The sequence below is a fragment of the Lissotriton helveticus genome, chromosome 7, assembly GCF_964261635.1.
Source record: "Lissotriton helveticus chromosome 7, aLisHel1.1, whole genome shotgun sequence".
Lineage (NCBI taxonomy): Eukaryota > Metazoa > Chordata > Amphibia > Caudata > Salamandridae > Lissotriton > Lissotriton helveticus.
In genome coordinates, this window is record NC_136068.1 from 673,695,822 (window position 1) to 673,716,126 (window position 20,305).

Genomic DNA, 20,305 nt, shown 5'->3' on the forward strand with positions numbered 1-20,305 from the left:
GCCACTCACACATGCAACGCCACACACACGCAACGCCACTCACACATGCAACGCCACTCACACATGCTACGCCACTCACACACGCAACGCCACTCACACACGCAACGCCACTCACACATGCAATGCCACTCACACACGCAACGGCACTCACACACGCAACGCCACTCACACACGCAACGCCACTCACACACGCAACGCCACACACACACCCACTCACCCACGCAATGCCACTCACCCACGCAACGCCACTCACCCACGCAACGCCACTCACCCAAGGAACGCCACTCAGCCACGCAACGCCACTCACACGCAACGCCACTCACACACGCAACGCCACTCACACACGCAAGGCCACTCACACGCAACGCCACACACACACGCAACGCCACACACACACCCACTCACCCACGCAATGCCACTCACCCACGCAACGCCACTCACACACGCAACGCCACTCACCCAAGGAACGCCACTCAGCCACGCAACGCCACTCACACGCAACGCCACTCACACACGCAACGCCACTCACACACGCAAGGCCACTCACACGCAACGCCACACACACACGCAACGTCACACACACGCCACTTACGCAGCAATGTTCACGATTTTCATAATAAAACGAAGAACACAACTTTTATGGCAAACATTGCATCCGGCCTCTGACCCGTTCAGCACCACACCTGTCTTTACATTTATTTTTTGCCAAAGAAAATCATCGACCATCTTTCTCATTCACCCAATGTATTTTCACGTTGGCACACACACATTTATGGACGCATCCGCAGCAATTTTCAGTATTTTCATACTAAACATAAACGCCACAACTTTGAGCCAGTATATTACAAGAGTTGTATGTTTAAAAGTGAAACTTTGTATACTTTGGATGCTTTATATATGCCATTTTTAAGTGTAACTTCGAGCAGACAGTTGAAGTGTCATTACACTAACGTAAAAAAAAAAGGCCCTTTGCTTTGTCAGTTCCGAGCAAAATCTTATGTGGCCTTAAGGGAGTTGCCCAGGGAAGTCTACTGGCGCGCCAATGTCGAAAATCCATCTGCATACACATTCAAACATTCACACTTCCAAGTCGCGCACATCAGCTAGTGTGACTTTTCCTTGGGGCAAGGGAAGGACTAAAAGCTTTGATCCTTTCTTAAACCAAAAAAAAAAATATATATTCTTGCATCGTTACCCCCTATTTAAGCAGAGGGACGGGTCACTTTAAGTCATACTCTCTTTTTACCTGCGAGGACAGAACTTCGACTTACAGAACGGCGCTGTACTTGCTGCTATCGACCAACAGCCACTGAAAATTTACGGCATTCAATCTTAGAACGTAAGTGCATGCAAGTTTTATTTCTATACATCTAAGGGACAGTATTGATACATTTACTTGCGTTTATTACAACTGTTACTATATCAACATCGCACCTCTGTTAAATTATTCTGCGACATGTTTGTTTGCAAATCTACATTTTCTATGGTAATACTTAGCAAAGGACTACGTAATTTCTCAAACAGGTCATACCTTTGTTTAAACCAACCGATACATATTGTTTTTTTTATCGTTATCTCTTGTAGGTTATTGGTACGCTTTCAACATTTCCTTGATAGGGGCAAAGAAACTGCGCACCAACATATATCATGTAAGTACAGCCAACTGTTCACTCTTCTACACAATTTTTACTTCCGTTCCTAACACTCCGACTCGCCACACAGAACATTCCTTCCAATAATTCAAGGCACAACATAAGTTTGACACACACCCATTCTTTCTTATATTTAATGCAACACAGTAACTACTCCTAATTACAACATGACACACACACCTTTTTACGTCTGTTACTAGTACCTTTTCACGCACACACGGTTAAGAACACATACTATATAACACGCACGGCGAATTGAGTGCAACCACAACAGAACACTCCTTACTATTTTTTTCACTGCTTCACAGCAATACAGTAAACAGGATGATCGGACTGAACAGTGAACAGAGCTCCAGCTTACACTACTCACACACACCTTGTCAGATTATCTGTCAAGATTACATGCATACCGCTTCCATTCTCTGATTAAATGTAACACAGTAACCAGTGCAAGTTACAAGATGACACATACCCACCCTTTTTTTTTTACATCTATTACTATTAACTTTTCATGCACACACTGTTAGGAACACATACTATATCACACGCACGCCGAAATGAGTGCGACCACATTAGAACACTCATTATGCTTTCATTTACAGCTTCATAGCAAAACAGTAAACTGGATGATTGTACTCAAGAGTCAACAGAGCTGCATCTTACACTAATCACACACAGCCTGTCACATTAGGCAAAACACTGACTGCCACCCTTATACAGCACGTGCGACTCAAACGCAATCTAAGATCATAGCACTTCGCCACTACAGCACCAAACTTTCAGGAACAACTTCAAATTGCACATTTATTTGTACGCAAACAGGCTACACTTTACAACATTCACCCGCAGCTTTACTGGCACACATTAAGTAATCCAAGTTACTAGCTGACACACGAAAACATCCGCTCGTACAACTACTAGTATTACCTTTCCACAAACACGCACCCAATAACACATTAGCCAGGATTTGCGGCCTACAAAAATAAACACTTCACTTTACAGTTACTACACTATTCCCAGGCACATTGTATCATTCGGGAGAATAGTACAGCCATAAACCGTTCGCAACACTTCGCCACACCACAAAAAAATTTTCATGCACACATTCCACGAACAAGGGCACTTTCACACACACCATCTATTACATGGCTACTCACAATCTTTCTCTCAGGGGACAAATTTAATGTTTACTTTGTGTCCAAGGACCGCATCGGTGGGGGCAGGGTCAGTGGTTAAGGGTCGGGTCTACAGCAACAACATAAAACTGGCCATGAGGTTAATCACAGGACCCTGCAGCCGAAGGCTCCGTCCACTGAGCCCTCCCGGCATACACATAATTTTCTCGCACTTTCTCTCTTCGTCTCCCTCCCTCTCTATAGCACACTAATCACACACACCCTGTCACATTAGGGAAAACACTTCATCTTACACTAATAACACACAGCCTGTCACATTAGGCAAAACACTGACTGCCACCCTTATACAGCACGTGCAACTCCTACGCAATGTAACATCAGAGCACTTCGCCACTACAGCACCAAACTTTCAGTCAGAACTTATAATTGCACATTAATGTGCACGTAAACAGGCAACACTTTACAACATTTACGCAGAATGCATTCATTCGCAGCTTTACTTGCACAGTTAGTAATCCAAGTTACAACCTGACACACGGAAACAGCCGCTCGTACAACTACTAGTATTACATTTTCACAATCACACATCCAATAACACATTAGCCAGGATTAGCTGCCTACCCAAAATAAAACTTGACCTTACACTTAATACACTATTCACAGACACATTGGAACATTAGGGGGAATAGTACAGTCATAATCCGTTCGCAACACTTCGCCACACCACAACAAACTTTTCATACACACGATCAAGGGGAGTTTCGCCCACACCCTCTATTACATGGCTACTCACAAGCTTTCTCGCAGGTGAATAATTTACTGTTTACTTTGTGTCCAAGGACCGCGTCGGTGGGGGCAGGGTTAGTGGTTAAGGGTCGGGGCGACAGCAACAACATAAAACTGACCATGAAGTTAATCACAGGACCCTGCAGCCGAAGGCTTCGTGCACTGAGCCCTCCCGGCATACACATAATTTTATCGCTCTCTTTCTCTCGCGCTCTCCCTACATCTATAGCTCCCCCTCCCTCTCTCCTGTCTTCCTCTGTCTCACTCTAACTGTGTTCCTCCCTCTGTCTCACTCCCCCTCTCTTTTTCCTCCTCTCTCCCTCCCTCTCCGTCTCGCAGCTTAGATTCACGTTTCTGCCTGTTTCACTCTCTCTTCCAACTCTCACCCCCCTCTCCATTTACTTACACAAATCTCGCAGATACCCCAAGCAGCGGTGCACGCAGTACCAATCCTTCTGTTATGCCACATCTCGCAGCTTAGATTCTTTCGCTCTTTCTTTTAACTCTCCACGTTTCTGCCTGTTTCACTCTCTCTTTTAACTCTCACCCCCCTCTCCATTTACTTACACAAATCTCGCAGATACCCCAAGCAGCGGTGCACGCAGTACCAATCCTTCTGTTATGCCACATCTCGCAGCTTAGATTCATTCGCTCTTTCTTTTAACTCTCCACGTTTCTGCCTGTTTCACTCTCTCTTTTAACTCTCACCCCCCTCTCCATTTACTTACACAAATCTCGCAGATACCCCAAGCAGCGGTGCACGCAGTACCAATCCTTCTGTTATGCCACATCTCGCAGCTTAGATTCATTCCCTCTTTCTTTTAACTCCCCACGTTTCTGCCTGTTTCACTCTCTCTTCCAACTCTCACCCCCCTCTCCATTTACTTACACAAATCTCGCAGATACCCCAAACTGCGGTGCACGCAGTACCAATCCTTCTGTTATGCCACATCTCGCAGCTTACATTCATTCGCTCTTTCTTTTAACTCTCCACGTTTCTGCCTGTTTCACTCTCTCTTTTAACTCTCACCCCCCTCTCCATTTACGTTTCTGACTGTTTCACTCAGCCACGCAACGCCACTCAGCCACGCAACGCCACTCACCCACGCAACGCCACTCACCCACGCAACGCCACTCAGCCACGCAACGCCACTCAGCCACGCAACGCCACTCACCCACGCAACGCCACTCACCCACGCAACGCCACTCACCCACGCAACGCCACTCACCCACGCAACGCCACTCACCCACGCAACGCCACTCACCCACGCAACGCCACTCACCCACGCAACGCCACTCAGCCACGCAACGCCACTCACCCACGCAACGCCACTCACCCATGCAACGCCACTCACCCACGCAACGCCACTCACCCACGCAACGCCACTCACCCACGCAACGCCACTCAGCCACGCAACGCCACTCAGCCACGCAACGCCACTCAGCCACGCAACGCCACTCAGCCACGCAACGCCACTCACCCACGCAACGCCACTCACCCACGCAACGCCACTCAGCCACGCAACGCCACTCAGCCACGCAACGCCACTCACCCACGCAACGCCACTCACCCACGCAACGCCACTCACCCACGCAACGCCACTCACCCACGCAACGCCACTCACCCACGCAACGCCACTCAGCCACGCAACGCCACTCACCCACGCAACGCCACTCACCCACGCAACGCCACTCACCCACGCAACGCCACTCAGCCACGCAACGCCACTCACCCACGCAACGCCACTCACCCACGCAACGCCACTCACCCACGCAACGCCACTCACCCACGCAACGCCACTCATCCACGCAACGCCACTCAGCCACACAACGCCACTCAGCCACGCAACGCCACTCACACACGCCACTCACACACGCAACGCCACGCACACATGCAACGCCACTCAGCCACGCACTGCCACTCTGCCACGCAACGCCACTCAGCCACGCAACGCCACTCAGCCACGCAACGCCACTCACACACGCAACGCCACTCACACACGCAACGCCACTCACACACGCAACGCCACTCACCCACGCAACGTCACTCACCCACGCAACGCCACTCACCCACGCAACGCCACTCACCCACGCAACGCCACTCAGCCACGCAACGCCACTCAGCCACGCAACGCCACTCAGCCATGCAACGCCACTCACACACGCCACTCACACACGCAACGCCACGCACACATGCAACGCCACTCAGCCACGCAACGCCACTCAGCCACGCAACGCCACTCAGCCACGCCACTCAGCCACGCAACGCCACTCAGCCACGCAACGCCACTCACATACGCAACGCCACTCACACACGCAACGCCACTCTGCCACGCAACGCCACTCAGCCACGCAACGCCACTCAGCCACGCAACGCCACTCAGCCACGCAACGCCACTCAGCCACGCAACGCCACTCAGTGAATAATTTACTGTTTACTTTGTGTCCAAGGAACGCGTCGGTGTGGGCAGGGTTAGTGGTTAAGGGTCGGGGCGACAGCTACAACATAAAACTGACCATGAAGTTAATCACAGGACCCTGCAGCCGAAGGCTTCGTGCACTGAGCCCTCCCGGCATACACATAATTTTATCGCTCTCTTTCTCTCGCGGTCTCCCTACATCTCTATAGCTCTCTCTCCCTCTCTATAGCTCCCCCTCCCTCTCTCCTGTCTTCCTCTGTCTCACTCTAACTGTGTTCCTCCCTCTGTCTCACTCCCCCTCTCTTTTTCCTCCTCTCTCCCTCCCTCTCCGTCTCCCTCCCTATCACCCTGCATCTCACTCCCTTTCTCTTCCTCTCCCTCCATTTCCCTTCCTTTCCATAACTTTCCCTTCCTCTCTGTTTTTGTATATAACTCTCCATTTGTCTCCCCTTTATTCCCTCTCTATCTTTCTACATTACTTGCACACTAACTGGGTACATTTTCAATATTACACGCACAGCGCATTCATTCTCAGATTCAATGCAACACATTAACCAGTCCAAGTTACAAGATAACACACACACATTTTTTTACGTCTCTCAGTATGAACTTTTCACGCACTCACTCACTCTCTCTCTGTCCCCCTTTTCCTAACACTCCCTCTCTCTCCCTCTATCATCTCACCCTGCCTGTGTGCCACCCGTGGCGCATACACTCACAGCAGCACTAGAGCTCTTAACAGGTCTTTAAAACACTATTTACATGTTAATGTGCCCTTTATGTGAAAAATTCGAAAAAATCTCTTCTAAACATTATGTATTTTTTTTCTCCTTTCAGATTATTAAAACAACAACAAAAGAAACAGAAGTTAAGGTAAATACTACTTTGCCACTTAGTTTAAAATTTTTTAAAAGTTCTGACCTTACAGTCCCCAAAAAAATTTGTTAGTTCACAAACCTTCTTAATTTACATTTGTTGATAACAACATTTCAGTATAACTTATAAAATGCAGAGATGCTTGAAAGCAAGTTACCATCAAGGGAATAGCAAATTTAATAGCAAATCACAAGGTAAGCAATGCTTACCAAATAGTGCTTTTGCTGTCTTGCACAATTTATGCAAGCCAGTAACTACTTGGAACTCTAATGATCTGCATTATATCATGGACCGTGGGGACGCTTTATATCTCCAAATGCATTCTATTAACAACGAAACACTTATGCATCCAGATGACCTGCCAAGGTATATAGACCACAATCAAGAGATATATTCACTTTTGCTACGGAATGCTTACTACGGTGATGTCCTTAAACGTTTTGATAAAGCCTACCCAGATATTAGCACAGCATTAAATGTTACTATTAATAAGCACTGTGGTGTTCTACTTTGTATGAATGTTTATGTAATAGCTATTTTCAAACATATGCAATCATACTTTGTATTTGATTCACATAGTAGGGACCATGAAGGCATGCCTCATTCAAACGGAACATGTGTTACAATTGCATTTAATTCGTTTGAAGGCCTAATTCAATATGTTATGAAACTAGCATATAACTTTACACATCAGGCTGAGCAATGTGTCCAATTTGAATTAACACCAATAGATATAAAAGTCATTCAAAGGAAATCCTTTACAAAAGCACTTACTGTGCATAACAAAAATAGTCACCTACCGCAAGAAAGAAAAATTTGGGTACATACTACTGAATGTACTCCTAATCAGACGATAACATCAACATCAATGTCTTCTGATGATTTACTGAATAAAAGTAAGGGAGGGAATAGCAATAGTAATCATTTAGCACAATTACCAGGTAATAGTAAAGCTATACAGGGAACAAATAAACAGTCTCGGAAAAGAAAAAGGGATTCAAGTACATGTCCAACTAAAGTTGTACAAAGAAAAAAAGTTAATACAGCTGAAGAAGACATTACCAACAGTCAACTAAGTGCTACTGATAATAACATCCCCATCTTCACGCAGGGCCAAAGACAGAAACGAGGTAAACAAATCCATACAATCATTCGCAAATTCCACCGGGAAATATTGCATGGCCCAGAGTACATTTGTACTCTTTGCAATCAACTGTGGCATAAACAAACGTTGCAAAATATACGCAGTGTTAGCCAATCTGAAATTTTCAAGAAGTGTAACATTAGTAACAAGAAAACCAATTTTATATGTAAGACTTGCTATTATTACATTCGCAAAAACAAAATACCACCATGTTCTATTGTAAATGGCATGGGCTTCCCAAATGTACCAGTTGAATTAGAATTATATGATTTAGAAGAAAGATTAGTTTCACCTAGGATACCATTCTTACAAATTCGGAGTCTGCCACGCGGTTTTCAAAAATCATTATCAGGAGCAGTAGTTAATGTACCTGCAGATGTTATGACAACTGTTACAATTTTACCAAGGCAAATTAATGACGCCATGACAATCCCAGTGAAATTAAAAAGGAAATTAATCTATAAATCATATACACATTATGAGAATATTAGACCAAATACAGTAAAAAAGGCAGCTACTTGGCTAGCTAAAAATAGTACAATGTTTAATGAATATGGTGTTACGATTAACCCTGACTGGGAGTATATACCTCCAGAAATAGAATCTCACAATGAGACTTCTGAGACAAACAATTCATCTGATAGTTCTGACAACATAGAAGCTGGGAATTTGGATACTATGTTAACTAATGAAACTATTACTAGTAATTCGCTGAATGTGTTAAGTTTCGCTCCAGCTGAACATAACACGCCAAGAGGTTTATATGAGGATAAAGATTCAGAGTTTTTGGCTTTCCCTACTATTTTTTGTGGTGAACGAAGGCCTAACAATAAGGAAAGACACATACCGGTACATTATAGTACTATTTGCCAAGCAGAGTTAAGGAGTTATGATAGAAGAGTCGCTAAATCTATTAGTAATATGTTTTTTAAACTGAAGAAATTACATATTAAGCAGATCCATGGTAAAATCAACATTTCCATCAGAAAACATTTTACAGATGGGAATAAAATAACTGCTAAAGACATTAAATGTAATATTGCCAATGTTTTTCAGTTTAATGAGGGGTACAAAGTATTAAAAACTATACGCAGTTCACCTCCATATTGGGAAGGTTGCAAAAAAGATATTTTTGCAATGATAAGGCAACTTGGCATACCCACTTTCTTTTTGACTTTATCTGCTGCTGAAACAAAATGGCACCATTTAATAAATATACTATTGAGAGTTAGAAACTTAAAGGAATGTACAGAGGAAGAATTCTTAAACATGTCTTGGGAAACTAAAAGTAAATTAATACAAGAAGATCCAATAACATGTGCAAGACAGTTTGACTATCAAGTTAGGAAATTCTTTAATTGTGTTTTGCTGAATGGCACTAATCCAATTGGGGAAATAGTAGACTACTTTTACAGAGTCGAATTCCAACAAAGAGGTTCTCCACATATACATGCATTACTCTGGGTAAACAAAGCACCATTGTATGGTGTTTCACCAGTCGAAGAAGTCAATAGCTTTATTGACAAATATATCACTTGTCATAAGTCTGAGGACCCTCTTTTACAACCGTTAATAAATCTACAAAGGCATGGTCACACCAAAAATTGCAGACGTAAACAGCAACGGACATGCAAATATCAATATCCCAAATATCCAATGTCAAGAACGCTCATATTAGAGCCATTAACACTTGAGGAGACAAATAAGCAATGGCAAGATAATATGAAAATAATACATGAAGCTATGAATAATACTACTTTTAATACACTTTCTTTTGAGGACTTTTTAGAGTTCATTAAAATGGATGATAAAGAATATATTACTTCTATACAAACTAGCTTACAAAAAACAACTATTTTTTTAAAAAGAACACCAGGCGAATGCTTCATCAATAACTACAATAGTACTCTTTTAAAAGCTTGGCGAGCAAACATAGACTTGCAGTTTATACTAGACCCTTATGCTTGTGCAGTCTATATTATCTCATATATCAGTAAATCGCAAAGAGGAATTAGCAAACTTCTAGCGCAAGCTGCTAAAGAGGTAACAAGCAATAGTAATATCAAAGATCAACTTAAACACATAGGAAACAAATTCCTCAACTGCACAGAAATTAGTGCTCAAGAAGCAGCATATCTAATTCTTCAAATACCATTACGGAAAAGCTCACGATCATTTGTATTTATTAATACTAGCCGTCCAGAGAAAAGAACTTATTTAATGCGCGATATCGAAACTATTAATAACTTGCCAGAAAATTCAACTGACATTCAATGTGAAAATATTATTATTAAGTACTGCAAACGGCCACAATCATTAGAGATGTGCACGTTAGCAGACTATGCGGCTGATTTCAACTATGTGAAGAAAAAAACACATGGGAAAGAAATAAATGATTGCGAAGATTTACTTGCAGAACAAAACTTTTACAGCTCAGATGAGGAAGAATTAGAAATAGAATGTAGTCACGGAAATAAACAACAAAAGAAACAGAATTATGATTATGCTTTAAATAAGCGCAGACAAGGGAAAATAATACGCTTTTGCAGATTTAGCAAAAATAATGAACCAGAAGAGTATTATAGAGAAATATTAATGTTGCACTATCCATGGAGGGAAGAAGAAAAAATACTAATCAACAAGGAAACTTACTATGAGAGGTATCTGGAAGTTAAATCATTTGTTGACACACAACTAAAAATCTATAACAAACAGCATGGCGAAGTTACAAACATTATTCATGAACAGTGTCATGAAAATGTAATTTCACCTCCTCTATCACCAACTGTTAATATACAGACAGAAGACCAAAATCCAGAACATAATAATAGATATGATTTGGCTCTAGATTTAGGAATTAGAACTACAACTGAAGAACAAAGCTTAACTAACGTTATTTTACCCAATGAAAAATACCAACAACTTATGCAAAACTTAACGGAGGAACAACTTAATTTTGTTTACCATCACTTGCATTGGTTTAAAACTACAAGCACTCCATGCTATACTTTTTGCACTGGAGGGGCTGGTGTTGGGAAAAGTTTTGTAATATCTGCACTATATCAAACTTTACTACGCTATTATAACACTAAGGCCGGTGAAAATCCAGATAATGTTTATATCTTACTTACTGCTCCAACAGGAAAGGCTGCCCATAATATTAATGGAAAAACACTGCATAGCACTTTCAAAATACCTGTGTCGCAAAGTTTGACTTATAAACAACTGAGTCATGAACATAGAACTGCTCTACAAATGGAAATGATGCATGTTAGAGTTGTTATTATTGATGAAATTTCAATGGTAGGACACAATATGTTGAATTTTATACATAACAGGCTTCAAGAAATTAAATCATCTAATGAACCATTTGGAGGAATTTCTATTTTAGCCATTGGTGACTTTTACCAATTAAAACCTGTATTTGACAGATACATTTTTCAGGATTCTACACAAATGTATGGTCCTTTAAGTGCTAACTTATGGAAAGAACATTTTAAAATTTTTGAATTAACAAAAATTATGCGCCAAAAAGAAGATCTACAATTTGCTGAATTACTAAACCGATTGAGAGAAGGCAAGCATACTGAGGAAGATATTTCACAAATTAAGCAAAGGGAAATACAACCTGATGAGACTTTATTAGAAACAATTCCATATATCATGTCAACTAATCTAGAAGTTAATGAAATTAACCAAAAGGTTTTAGAACAACATTGCAAAGATTATCCAGTCTACATAACAGTAGCAAGCGATACCGTCAGTTCAGATTTGTCTGAAAATGTGAAAAAAACCATTCTTAAGCAACTGCCCAAAGATCCACAGAAAACAATGGGCCTTTCACATACATTACACATTGCCTTACAACTTCGTTATGATTTAAGTTGCAATGTGGATGTCAATGATGGTTTAACAAATGGCGCAACTGGTGTTGTACAATTAGTTGAATTGATTAACAATACACCTATTATCGTTTGGTTGTTATTTGACAATCCCACTATAGGACAAACAACCAGACAACAATATAAACACTTATTTCATTCACAAATACAAAATACATGGACACCAATACATGCTATAGCTAGACATTTCCAATACACTAAAAAATTTATTACCATTATACGCAAGCAATTTCCTTTACGCCAAGCATCAGCACGCACTATACATCGCACACAAGGTGCAACTCTCGAACCACTTTATATACACTTTAATAACAGCAAGATTCATCATTTGCATTATGTTGCTATTAGCAGGGCAAAATCAATACAAAATGTATATGTACACAATTTTGATGAACGTAAAATTGTAGTACATCCACAAGTTAATGAGGAAATGCACAGATTAAGGACAGAAATGCCACTTGAAATACATATCCCACAGTTACATACATACAGTGCACATTTCAATATCATTGCACACAATATCAGATCACTACAGAAAAATTTTCCATCTATGGTAGCGGATAGCAATATATTACAAGCAGACATTATTTGCTTAACTGAGATCAACACTACAAGAAATGCTACAGCTAATGATTTCACGATAGAACAATATCATCACATTATATTTGATAAATTTCATACATACAACACAAACCATGGAATGATTATGTACTACAAAAAAGATTTATTTATATTGCCTATTTATGAGACACTTGAAGGGATTGACATTTTACATTTTACTCTACAGATTGGTAACACAGATTTCCTTATTATTATTTTATACAAACCACCCCTAAAAAGTATAACTTCTCTTTTTGATTTCATCACAAATATTACGGATTTTTACCCCACACACAAATTCATTATTATAGGTGATTTCAATGTGGATGTATCTCAACAAAATGCAAACAGCAAGCAATTACTTGGATTCTTTGAAACGCAATTACAATGTCAACAACTCATTAACAGTTACACAACTAACTACCAATCCATTTTAGATCATATATATACAAATGTCCAACTACACAACTATGGTACTTTAGAATGCTATTACAGTGATCATAAAGCAATATGGGTTTGTATTTAACATGTTATGTCACATTTTCTATTTCAGATGATGTCTATTGAAGAAATTATGAACATTAATACCGATGACAACAAACCATACCAGAAACCAATAAGAGTTAATGTCATCAACTGCTCAGGGAAAACTACGTACAAAAATGCTAAACAAGAGCAGAAAATTTTATTCCATTTGGCTTTAGCAGATAAAACTGGAACAATAAAATGTACTTGTTACCAAGAAAATTTATATGAGCAAACGAAAAATAACTGTGGACTACTGATACGAAACTTTATTATCAAAAACAAAACAATTTTAATTACAAAACAAACTAAAGTAACCAAATTTCCTGCAATGGCAATCGAGGATGGCCTGATCCAACAAGCAAACAACATTTTGCATCCGCCTGCACCATCGGCTTCTCCCATCAAGGAAATAAAACGGGCAAGTCTAAAAAGCCTGATGACCGTTTCAGGGACAATAATTGCCGTAAGTATGAACACAAACATGTCATCATGTCAACTAAAAAAAAATATTGTCTCGCATTTGAAAAGTTGGACTTATTAGTATTGTAAATGACATATCTTATTTATTTTTTACTTTTTTAAATTGCAAGTCTAAATAGCACACCTATGTCATGTGACAGGCAGACCTGCTCTTAGGGCAGGTATGCTTGCCACATGGCACCTGTGCCCTTTTTGGGGATGCCAGAGGGTGTCAAAGTGACACCCCCTGCACCCTTCTGAATTCTTTAATTACCGATTCGGTAAATAACAAATCGATAATGCCTAATCATTCCTATGGGCTTCAAAGCCCATAGGAATGAATGGGCATTACCTATTCGGTATTTACCGATTCGGTATTTTAAGAATTGTTAAGGATTCGGTACGAATACAGATGTTGGGACCTACATACCATTTACCCATTTTTAAATACCAAATCGGTATTATTCGGTATTTCAAAATAGGTAAATGGGATTTACCTACATCGTGCCCTTAGTAACTTCACTAACAAGCTCAAAAAAGGTTGCATTATACACTCTTTCACACTATGTTGAAAGTAAGAGTTTTGGGAAATATAATAGGCCAGTGCTTTGGGCTATACTACAAATTCAAGTACTCTCCACAAAGCCTTTTTTTTAAAAAAAAAATGCAATATGGTAGAAAGGATGTTCATTTGGGTCGTGAAATCTAATACATTATATTGCCAGTCATACAACGCATCTACTACTATGTGGTTTTACTGTCACTATTTTATAGATTTGCTCTTTTTGGGTGTCCCAAAAGAACGCAAAGACTGTCTTTACATCAATGCCTCACCCTCAGTCACCCTGACTCACCCTCAACACCCCACCCTCACTCTCCCTCAACACCTCACCCTCAACAATTCACCCTTAATGCCTCACTCACCCTCAATCTCACTCAACATCAATCACCCTCAACACCTCCTCCTCACTCACCCTCAATCACCCTCACTATCCCTCAACACCTCACACTCAAAAACTCTACACTTCTCCCTCAACTACTCACTCACCCTCACTCTCACTCAACACTTCAACACCTCAGCCTCACCCTCAACATCAATCACTCACCCTCACTCACCCTCATCCTTACTCACCCTCAACTTCTCACCCTCACTCACCCTCAACACCTCACCCTCACTCACCCTCAACACCTCACCCTCTACAATTCCCCCTTAATGCCTCACTCACCCTCAATCTCACTCACCCTCAATCACCCTCAACACCTCCCACTCACTCACCCTCACTCACCCTCACTAGCCCTCAACACCTCCCCCTCAAAAATTCTACACTTCTCCCTCAACTCCTCAGTCACCCTCACTCTCACTCAACACCTCAACACATCAGCCTCACCCTCAACAACTCACCCTCACTCAATCACCCTTACTCACCCACACTCACACTCATCCTTACTCACCCTCAACTTTTCACCCTCAATCTCTCACCCTCAACACTCCCTCACTCTCACTCACCCTAAACACCTCACCCTAACTCAGCCTCACTCACACTCACCCTCACATAACACCTCATCTTCACTCATCCTCACTCACCCTCAACCCCACCCTCACTCACCCTAACCCTCACTCACCCGCAACACCTCACACTCAATCACTCACCCTCACCCTCACCCTCACTCATGTCATCATATGTACTAAAAAAATGCATACTTGCCTTACACACACAGTACACTCAAGCAGCGGTGTACGCACTACCAATCCTTCTGTTATGCCACATCGCGCAGCTTACATTCCTTCGCTCTTTCTTCTAACTCTCCACGTTTCTGCCTGTTTCACTCTCTCTTCCAACTCTCAACCCCCTCTCCATTTACTTACACAAATCTCGCAGATACCACAAGCAGCGGTGCACGCACTACCAATCCTTCTGTTATGCCACATCTCGCAGCTTAGATTCCTTCCCTCGTTCTTCCACGTTTCTGACTGTTTCACTCTCTCTTTCAACTCTCAACCCCCTCTCCATTTACTTACACAAATCTCGCAGATACCCCAAGCTGCGGTGCACGCACTACCAATCCTTCTGTTATGACACATCTCGCAGCTTATATTCCTTCGCTCTTTCTTCTAACTCTCCACGTTTCTGCCTGTTTCACTCTCTCTTCCAACTCTCACCCCCGGCTCAATTTACTTACACAAATCTCGCAGATACCACAAGCAGCGGTGCACGCACTACCAATCCTTCTGTTATGCCACATCTCGCAGCTTAGATTCCTTCGCTCTTTCTTCTAACTCTCCACGTTTCTGCCTGTTTCACTCTCTCTTCCAACTCTCACCCCCCTCTCCATTTACTTACACAAATATCGCAGATACCCCAAGCAGCGGTGCACGCACTACCAATCCTTCCGTTATGCCAGATCTCACAATCTTCCATCACACATGGAGCTGGTACAGCACAGGCAACGGCAATGCAAGCTTCACTCAAACACGGAGCAGGTACAGCACAGGCAACAGCAGTGCAATCTTCCCTTACACATGGAACAGGTACAGCACCGACAGCAGCAGTGCAAGCTTCCCTCACACACAGATCAGGTACACCACAGGCAGCAGCAGTGCAAGCTTCCCTCACACATAGATCAGGTACAGCACAGGCGGCAGCAGTGCAAGCTTCCCTTACACATGGAACAGGTACACCACCGACAGCAGCAGTGCAAGCTTCCCTCACACACCGTCACACACCCTCAGCTTCACACACCCTCACTCACCCTCACACACACACACACACACACACAACAACAAAAAGAAGAATAGAAATTAACTATCCTAATCCACACTCTAACTCCTAGATTTAAATCCTGAGTCCTAATTCACCCTACAAATACACTCTTTCACTCTATGTAGAAAGTACGCGTTTTGAAAACTATAATATGCCAGCGCTTTGCTGTATACTACAAATACAAGTACTCTCTACAAAGCCATTTTTTGCAAAAAATATTGCTATCATTTAGGAAGGATGTTCATTTGGGTCGCTAAATATAATACATTATATGGGCATTCATACAACGCACTAATAATATGTGTTTTTACAGTCACTATTTTATACAATGCTTACTTTTTCTTTAGGAAGAAAACGCAAACACTGTGTTTACCTCAATGCCTCACCCTTAGTCACCCTCACTCATCCTCAAAACGTCACCCTGACTCACCCTCAACACCTCACCCTCAACACTTCAGCCTCAACGCCTCACTCACCCTCAATCTCACTCACCCTCAATCACACTAAACTCCTCACCCTAACTCACCCTCACTAGCCATCAACAACTCCCCCTCAAAAACTTTACCCTTCTCCCTCAACTCCTCAGTCAACCTCACTCTCACTCAACACCTCAGCCTCACCCTCAGCCTCACCCTCACTCACCCTCAACACCTCACCCTCACTCACTCACCCTCACTCACCCACACTCCCCCTCATCTTTACTCACCCTCAACTTCTCAACATCAATCACCCTCAATCGCTCACCCTCAACTCCTCACCCTAAATGACACTCACTCAGCCTCACTCACACTCACCCTCATCCTTACTCACCCTCAACTTCTCACCCTCACTCACCTTCAATCTCTCACCCTCACCCTCTCACCCTCGCTCACCCTCACTCACCCTCACTTACATTCACCCTCACACTCACGTAACACCTCATCCTCACTCACCCTCACTCACCATCAACTCCTCACCCTCACTCACTATCAACACCTCACACTCAATAACTCACCCTCACCCATGTCATCATGTCTACTTAAAAAATGCATAGTTGACTTACACACACATTACACCTTTAGTAACTTCAATAAGTAACTCAAAAAAATTAGAATTATACACTCTTCACACATAGTAGCAAGTATGACTTTTGGAAACTAAAAGATGGCAGTGCTTTGGTGTATACTACAAACACAAGTACTCTCTACAAAGCCATTTTTTCAAATAAACAATTCAATCTTTTAGAAAGGATGTTCATTTGGGTCGTTAAATGTGATACATTATATTGCCTTTCATACAAGGCACTAGCAATATGTGTTTTTACAGTCACTATTTAATAGAATGCTTTCTTTTTGTGTAGGAAGAGGATGCAAAGACTGTGTTTATCAATGGGCAAGATACCCCACTCAAATCGATTACAATAAAAGATGCAACTGATGATATAAAAGTGACACTGTGGAGAGAAGCGTCACAATTTAAAATACATATTGGGAAATATGTTACCCTGACTCACGTCACTGTACATGAATTCAATTGCCAAAAAATATTGAATACAACGCGCCATAGCAAAATGGAGGTAAGCACAACAAACAAAACTTTTGTCAACTATCTCTGCTCAGCCACTCTTGGACTTTCACCCAGTCTTGCCCTTTCACCCACTCTGCCCCTTGCACCCACTCTGGACCTTTTACATTTCACCCACTTGGGACCTTTCACCCACTCGGGAGCTTTCACCCACTCGGGAACTTTCACCCACTCGGGACCTTTCAACAACTCTGGCCCTTTCACACACTCTAGGCCTATCACCCACTCTAGACCTATCACCCACTCTCGACCTATCACCCACTCAAACCCTATCAACAACAGGGACCCTTTCACCTACTCAGTCCATTTCACCCAATCTGGCACTTTCAACCACTCTGTTCCTTTCACCCACTATAGGCCTTACACAAAACATAAAGTATACAAATTTAAAAACTAATTGTTGCTTTTGTTTTCTCTCAACAGGTAACAGCCCCACCAGAGGAAAAGATGGACATTCTAATTTATGGTGTTGAAAGCTCTACAGAGCAAAATAGTATTATCACAATAAAAGTGACAAACACAGACGAATATCAATCTATGCCCATCGAAAACCAGATCTTAATTAAATGGTTTATGTTAGATGAGGAAGTTGACAACATCGGAGATGCCCTTGTCCACTTTTTGCCACAAACTTTTGAAGTTGTCTTTTGTAATGGCCAAATCATAAAGATTCTGCACGAAAAAAACGATGACATATGTTCTGACTAAATTTTGCATGTTGCCAGGATATCTTATTTTTGTACAAAGTTAAACAATAACATTTTTTTTTTTTTTTTAAATAAATAAATAAGTGTGGGATACAAATTTTACAACTTCTATGGTATTTTTTGCTCTACAAAAGGCAAATTGTAAGTAATACACTCAATTTATACAACATAGTCACACCCACATACAACATTCAGCCTATCCATTTGACATTACAAACACATATACAAAATACACATACTTTGTAGCTTGCACGCACTACAGTAGTATGTATGAATGAGACTGTTGTTGTGCTAAATACGCCTGTGCTGGTGCCGAGTTATGCTGTGTTGTTGCTCAATGTTACTGTGGGGGGGCCGAATGATAAGGTGGTATTGATGCGTGTTGCATTGGTGGACATCACAAATTAGGTTGTTGTGAGAATTGCACATGTTGTTGGGATGAGTTATGCTTTGGTGGTAATAGTTGAACACTAACAAACCACAACTCATCATCAACACATCACAACAACAGCATTAGGAAGCACCACACTAACATCACTCATCAACACACCAACATCACTCTACACCACCACAACAGCATCATTCTACTACAACAACATACAATAACACTAACACACTTCACCAAAAAAATAACTATTCACACATGCAAAACACTCACATTTGCCAATCACACCCTCACTCACACTCACTCAGCCTCAACTCATCACCCACCCTCAATTACACTCACTCACCCTCAACACCTCACCCTTACTCTCCCTCAACACCTCACCCTCACTCACCCTCAACACATCACCATCACCCTCAACCACCTTCAATCACCATCAACACCTCACCCTCACTCACCCTCAACACCGCACCCTCAAACCTTCAATCACCCTCACTCTCAACACCTCTCCCTCACTCACCCTCAACGCCTCTACCTCACTCACCTTCAGCCATTCAACACCTCACCCTCAATCACCGTCATCCTCACTCACACTCAAGACTTCATCCTCACTCACCCTCAACACATCTGCCTCAATTACCCTCAACCACACTTACCCCCAACACACTATCACACTAAAACAACACACAAACACCACCACTGCACCACTTCACTCACCCTCAACACCTCACCCTTAAACTCTCACTCAAACTCACTCTCACTCATCCTCAATAACATACAACACCTCAACCACACTCAGCCTCAAATCCTCAATAACACTCAGCCCCTCACCCTCACTCACCCTCAACACATCACCCTCAATTACAATCAACACCTCACCCTCACTCACCCTCACTCATCCTCACTCACCCTCACTCACCGTCAACACACTATCACACTACAACAACAAACAAATACTTACCACCACAGCAACACTTCACTCACCCTCAACACCTCACCCTTAACTCCTCACTCACCCTCAATCTCACTCATCATCAATCACCCTCAACACCTCACCCTCAACACCTCACTGTCATACTCACTCACCCTCAATACATCACCCTCATTCACACTCACTCACCGTCAACACACTATCACACTACAACTACAAACAAACACTTTCCGCCACAGCAACACTTCACTCACCCTAAACACCTCACCCTTAACTCCTCACTCACACTCACTCTCACTCATCCTCAATCACCCTCAACACCTCACCCTCACTCACCCTCAACGCCTCACCCACACTCACCCTCACACCCTCATCCTCAGCACCTCACTCTCTCTCACCTTCAACGGCTCACCCTCAACGCCTCACCCACACTCACCCACAGCTCCTCACCCTC

The 20,305-nt window shown here is 42.4% G+C and overlaps 1 protein-coding gene and 1 long non-coding RNA gene across 3 annotated transcripts in view; one reads left to right on the forward strand and one right to left on the reverse strand.

Annotated features, from left to right (window-relative positions):
• Positions 1-20,305, reverse strand: part of LOC144766964 (uncharacterized) — a 176,415-nt gene that overhangs the window by 135,301 nt on the left and 20,809 nt on the right. The gene's annotated exons all lie outside the window — the stretch shown is intronic.
• Positions 1,416-18,562, forward strand: LOC144766963 (uncharacterized). 2 transcript variants are annotated; one of them, XM_078650647.1, is made up of 5 exons: positions 1,416-1,649; positions 6,832-6,867; positions 13,070-13,507; positions 17,605-17,820; positions 18,252-18,562. In XM_078650647.1, the coding sequence occupies exons 3-5, from the start codon at positions 13,070-13,072 to the stop codon at positions 18,534-18,536; spliced, it is 939 nt and encodes a 312-aa protein (XP_078506773.1). In that variant the 5' UTR covers positions 1,416-1,649; positions 6,832-6,867; the 3' UTR covers positions 18,537-18,562. The 2 variants fall into 2 exon arrangements, with proteins under 2 accessions (XP_078506773.1, XP_078506772.1); XM_078650646.1 differs by lacking the exons at positions 1,416-1,649; positions 6,832-6,867 and having other exon boundaries at positions 12,888-13,507.

Coding starts and splice junctions, on each gene's coding strand:
- LOC144766963 (XM_078650646.1), top strand. CDS start 13,049: ATGTCACATTTTCTATTTCAGATGATGTCTATTGAAGAAATTATGAAC. Junction 13,508..17,604: donor TTTCAGGGACAATAATTGCC/GTAAGTATGAAC, acceptor CTTTTTGTGTAG/GAAGAGGATGCAAAGACTGT. Junction 17,821..18,251: donor CGCGCCATAGCAAAATGGAG/GTAAGCACAACA, acceptor TTCTCTCAACAG/GTAACAGCCCCACCAGAGGA.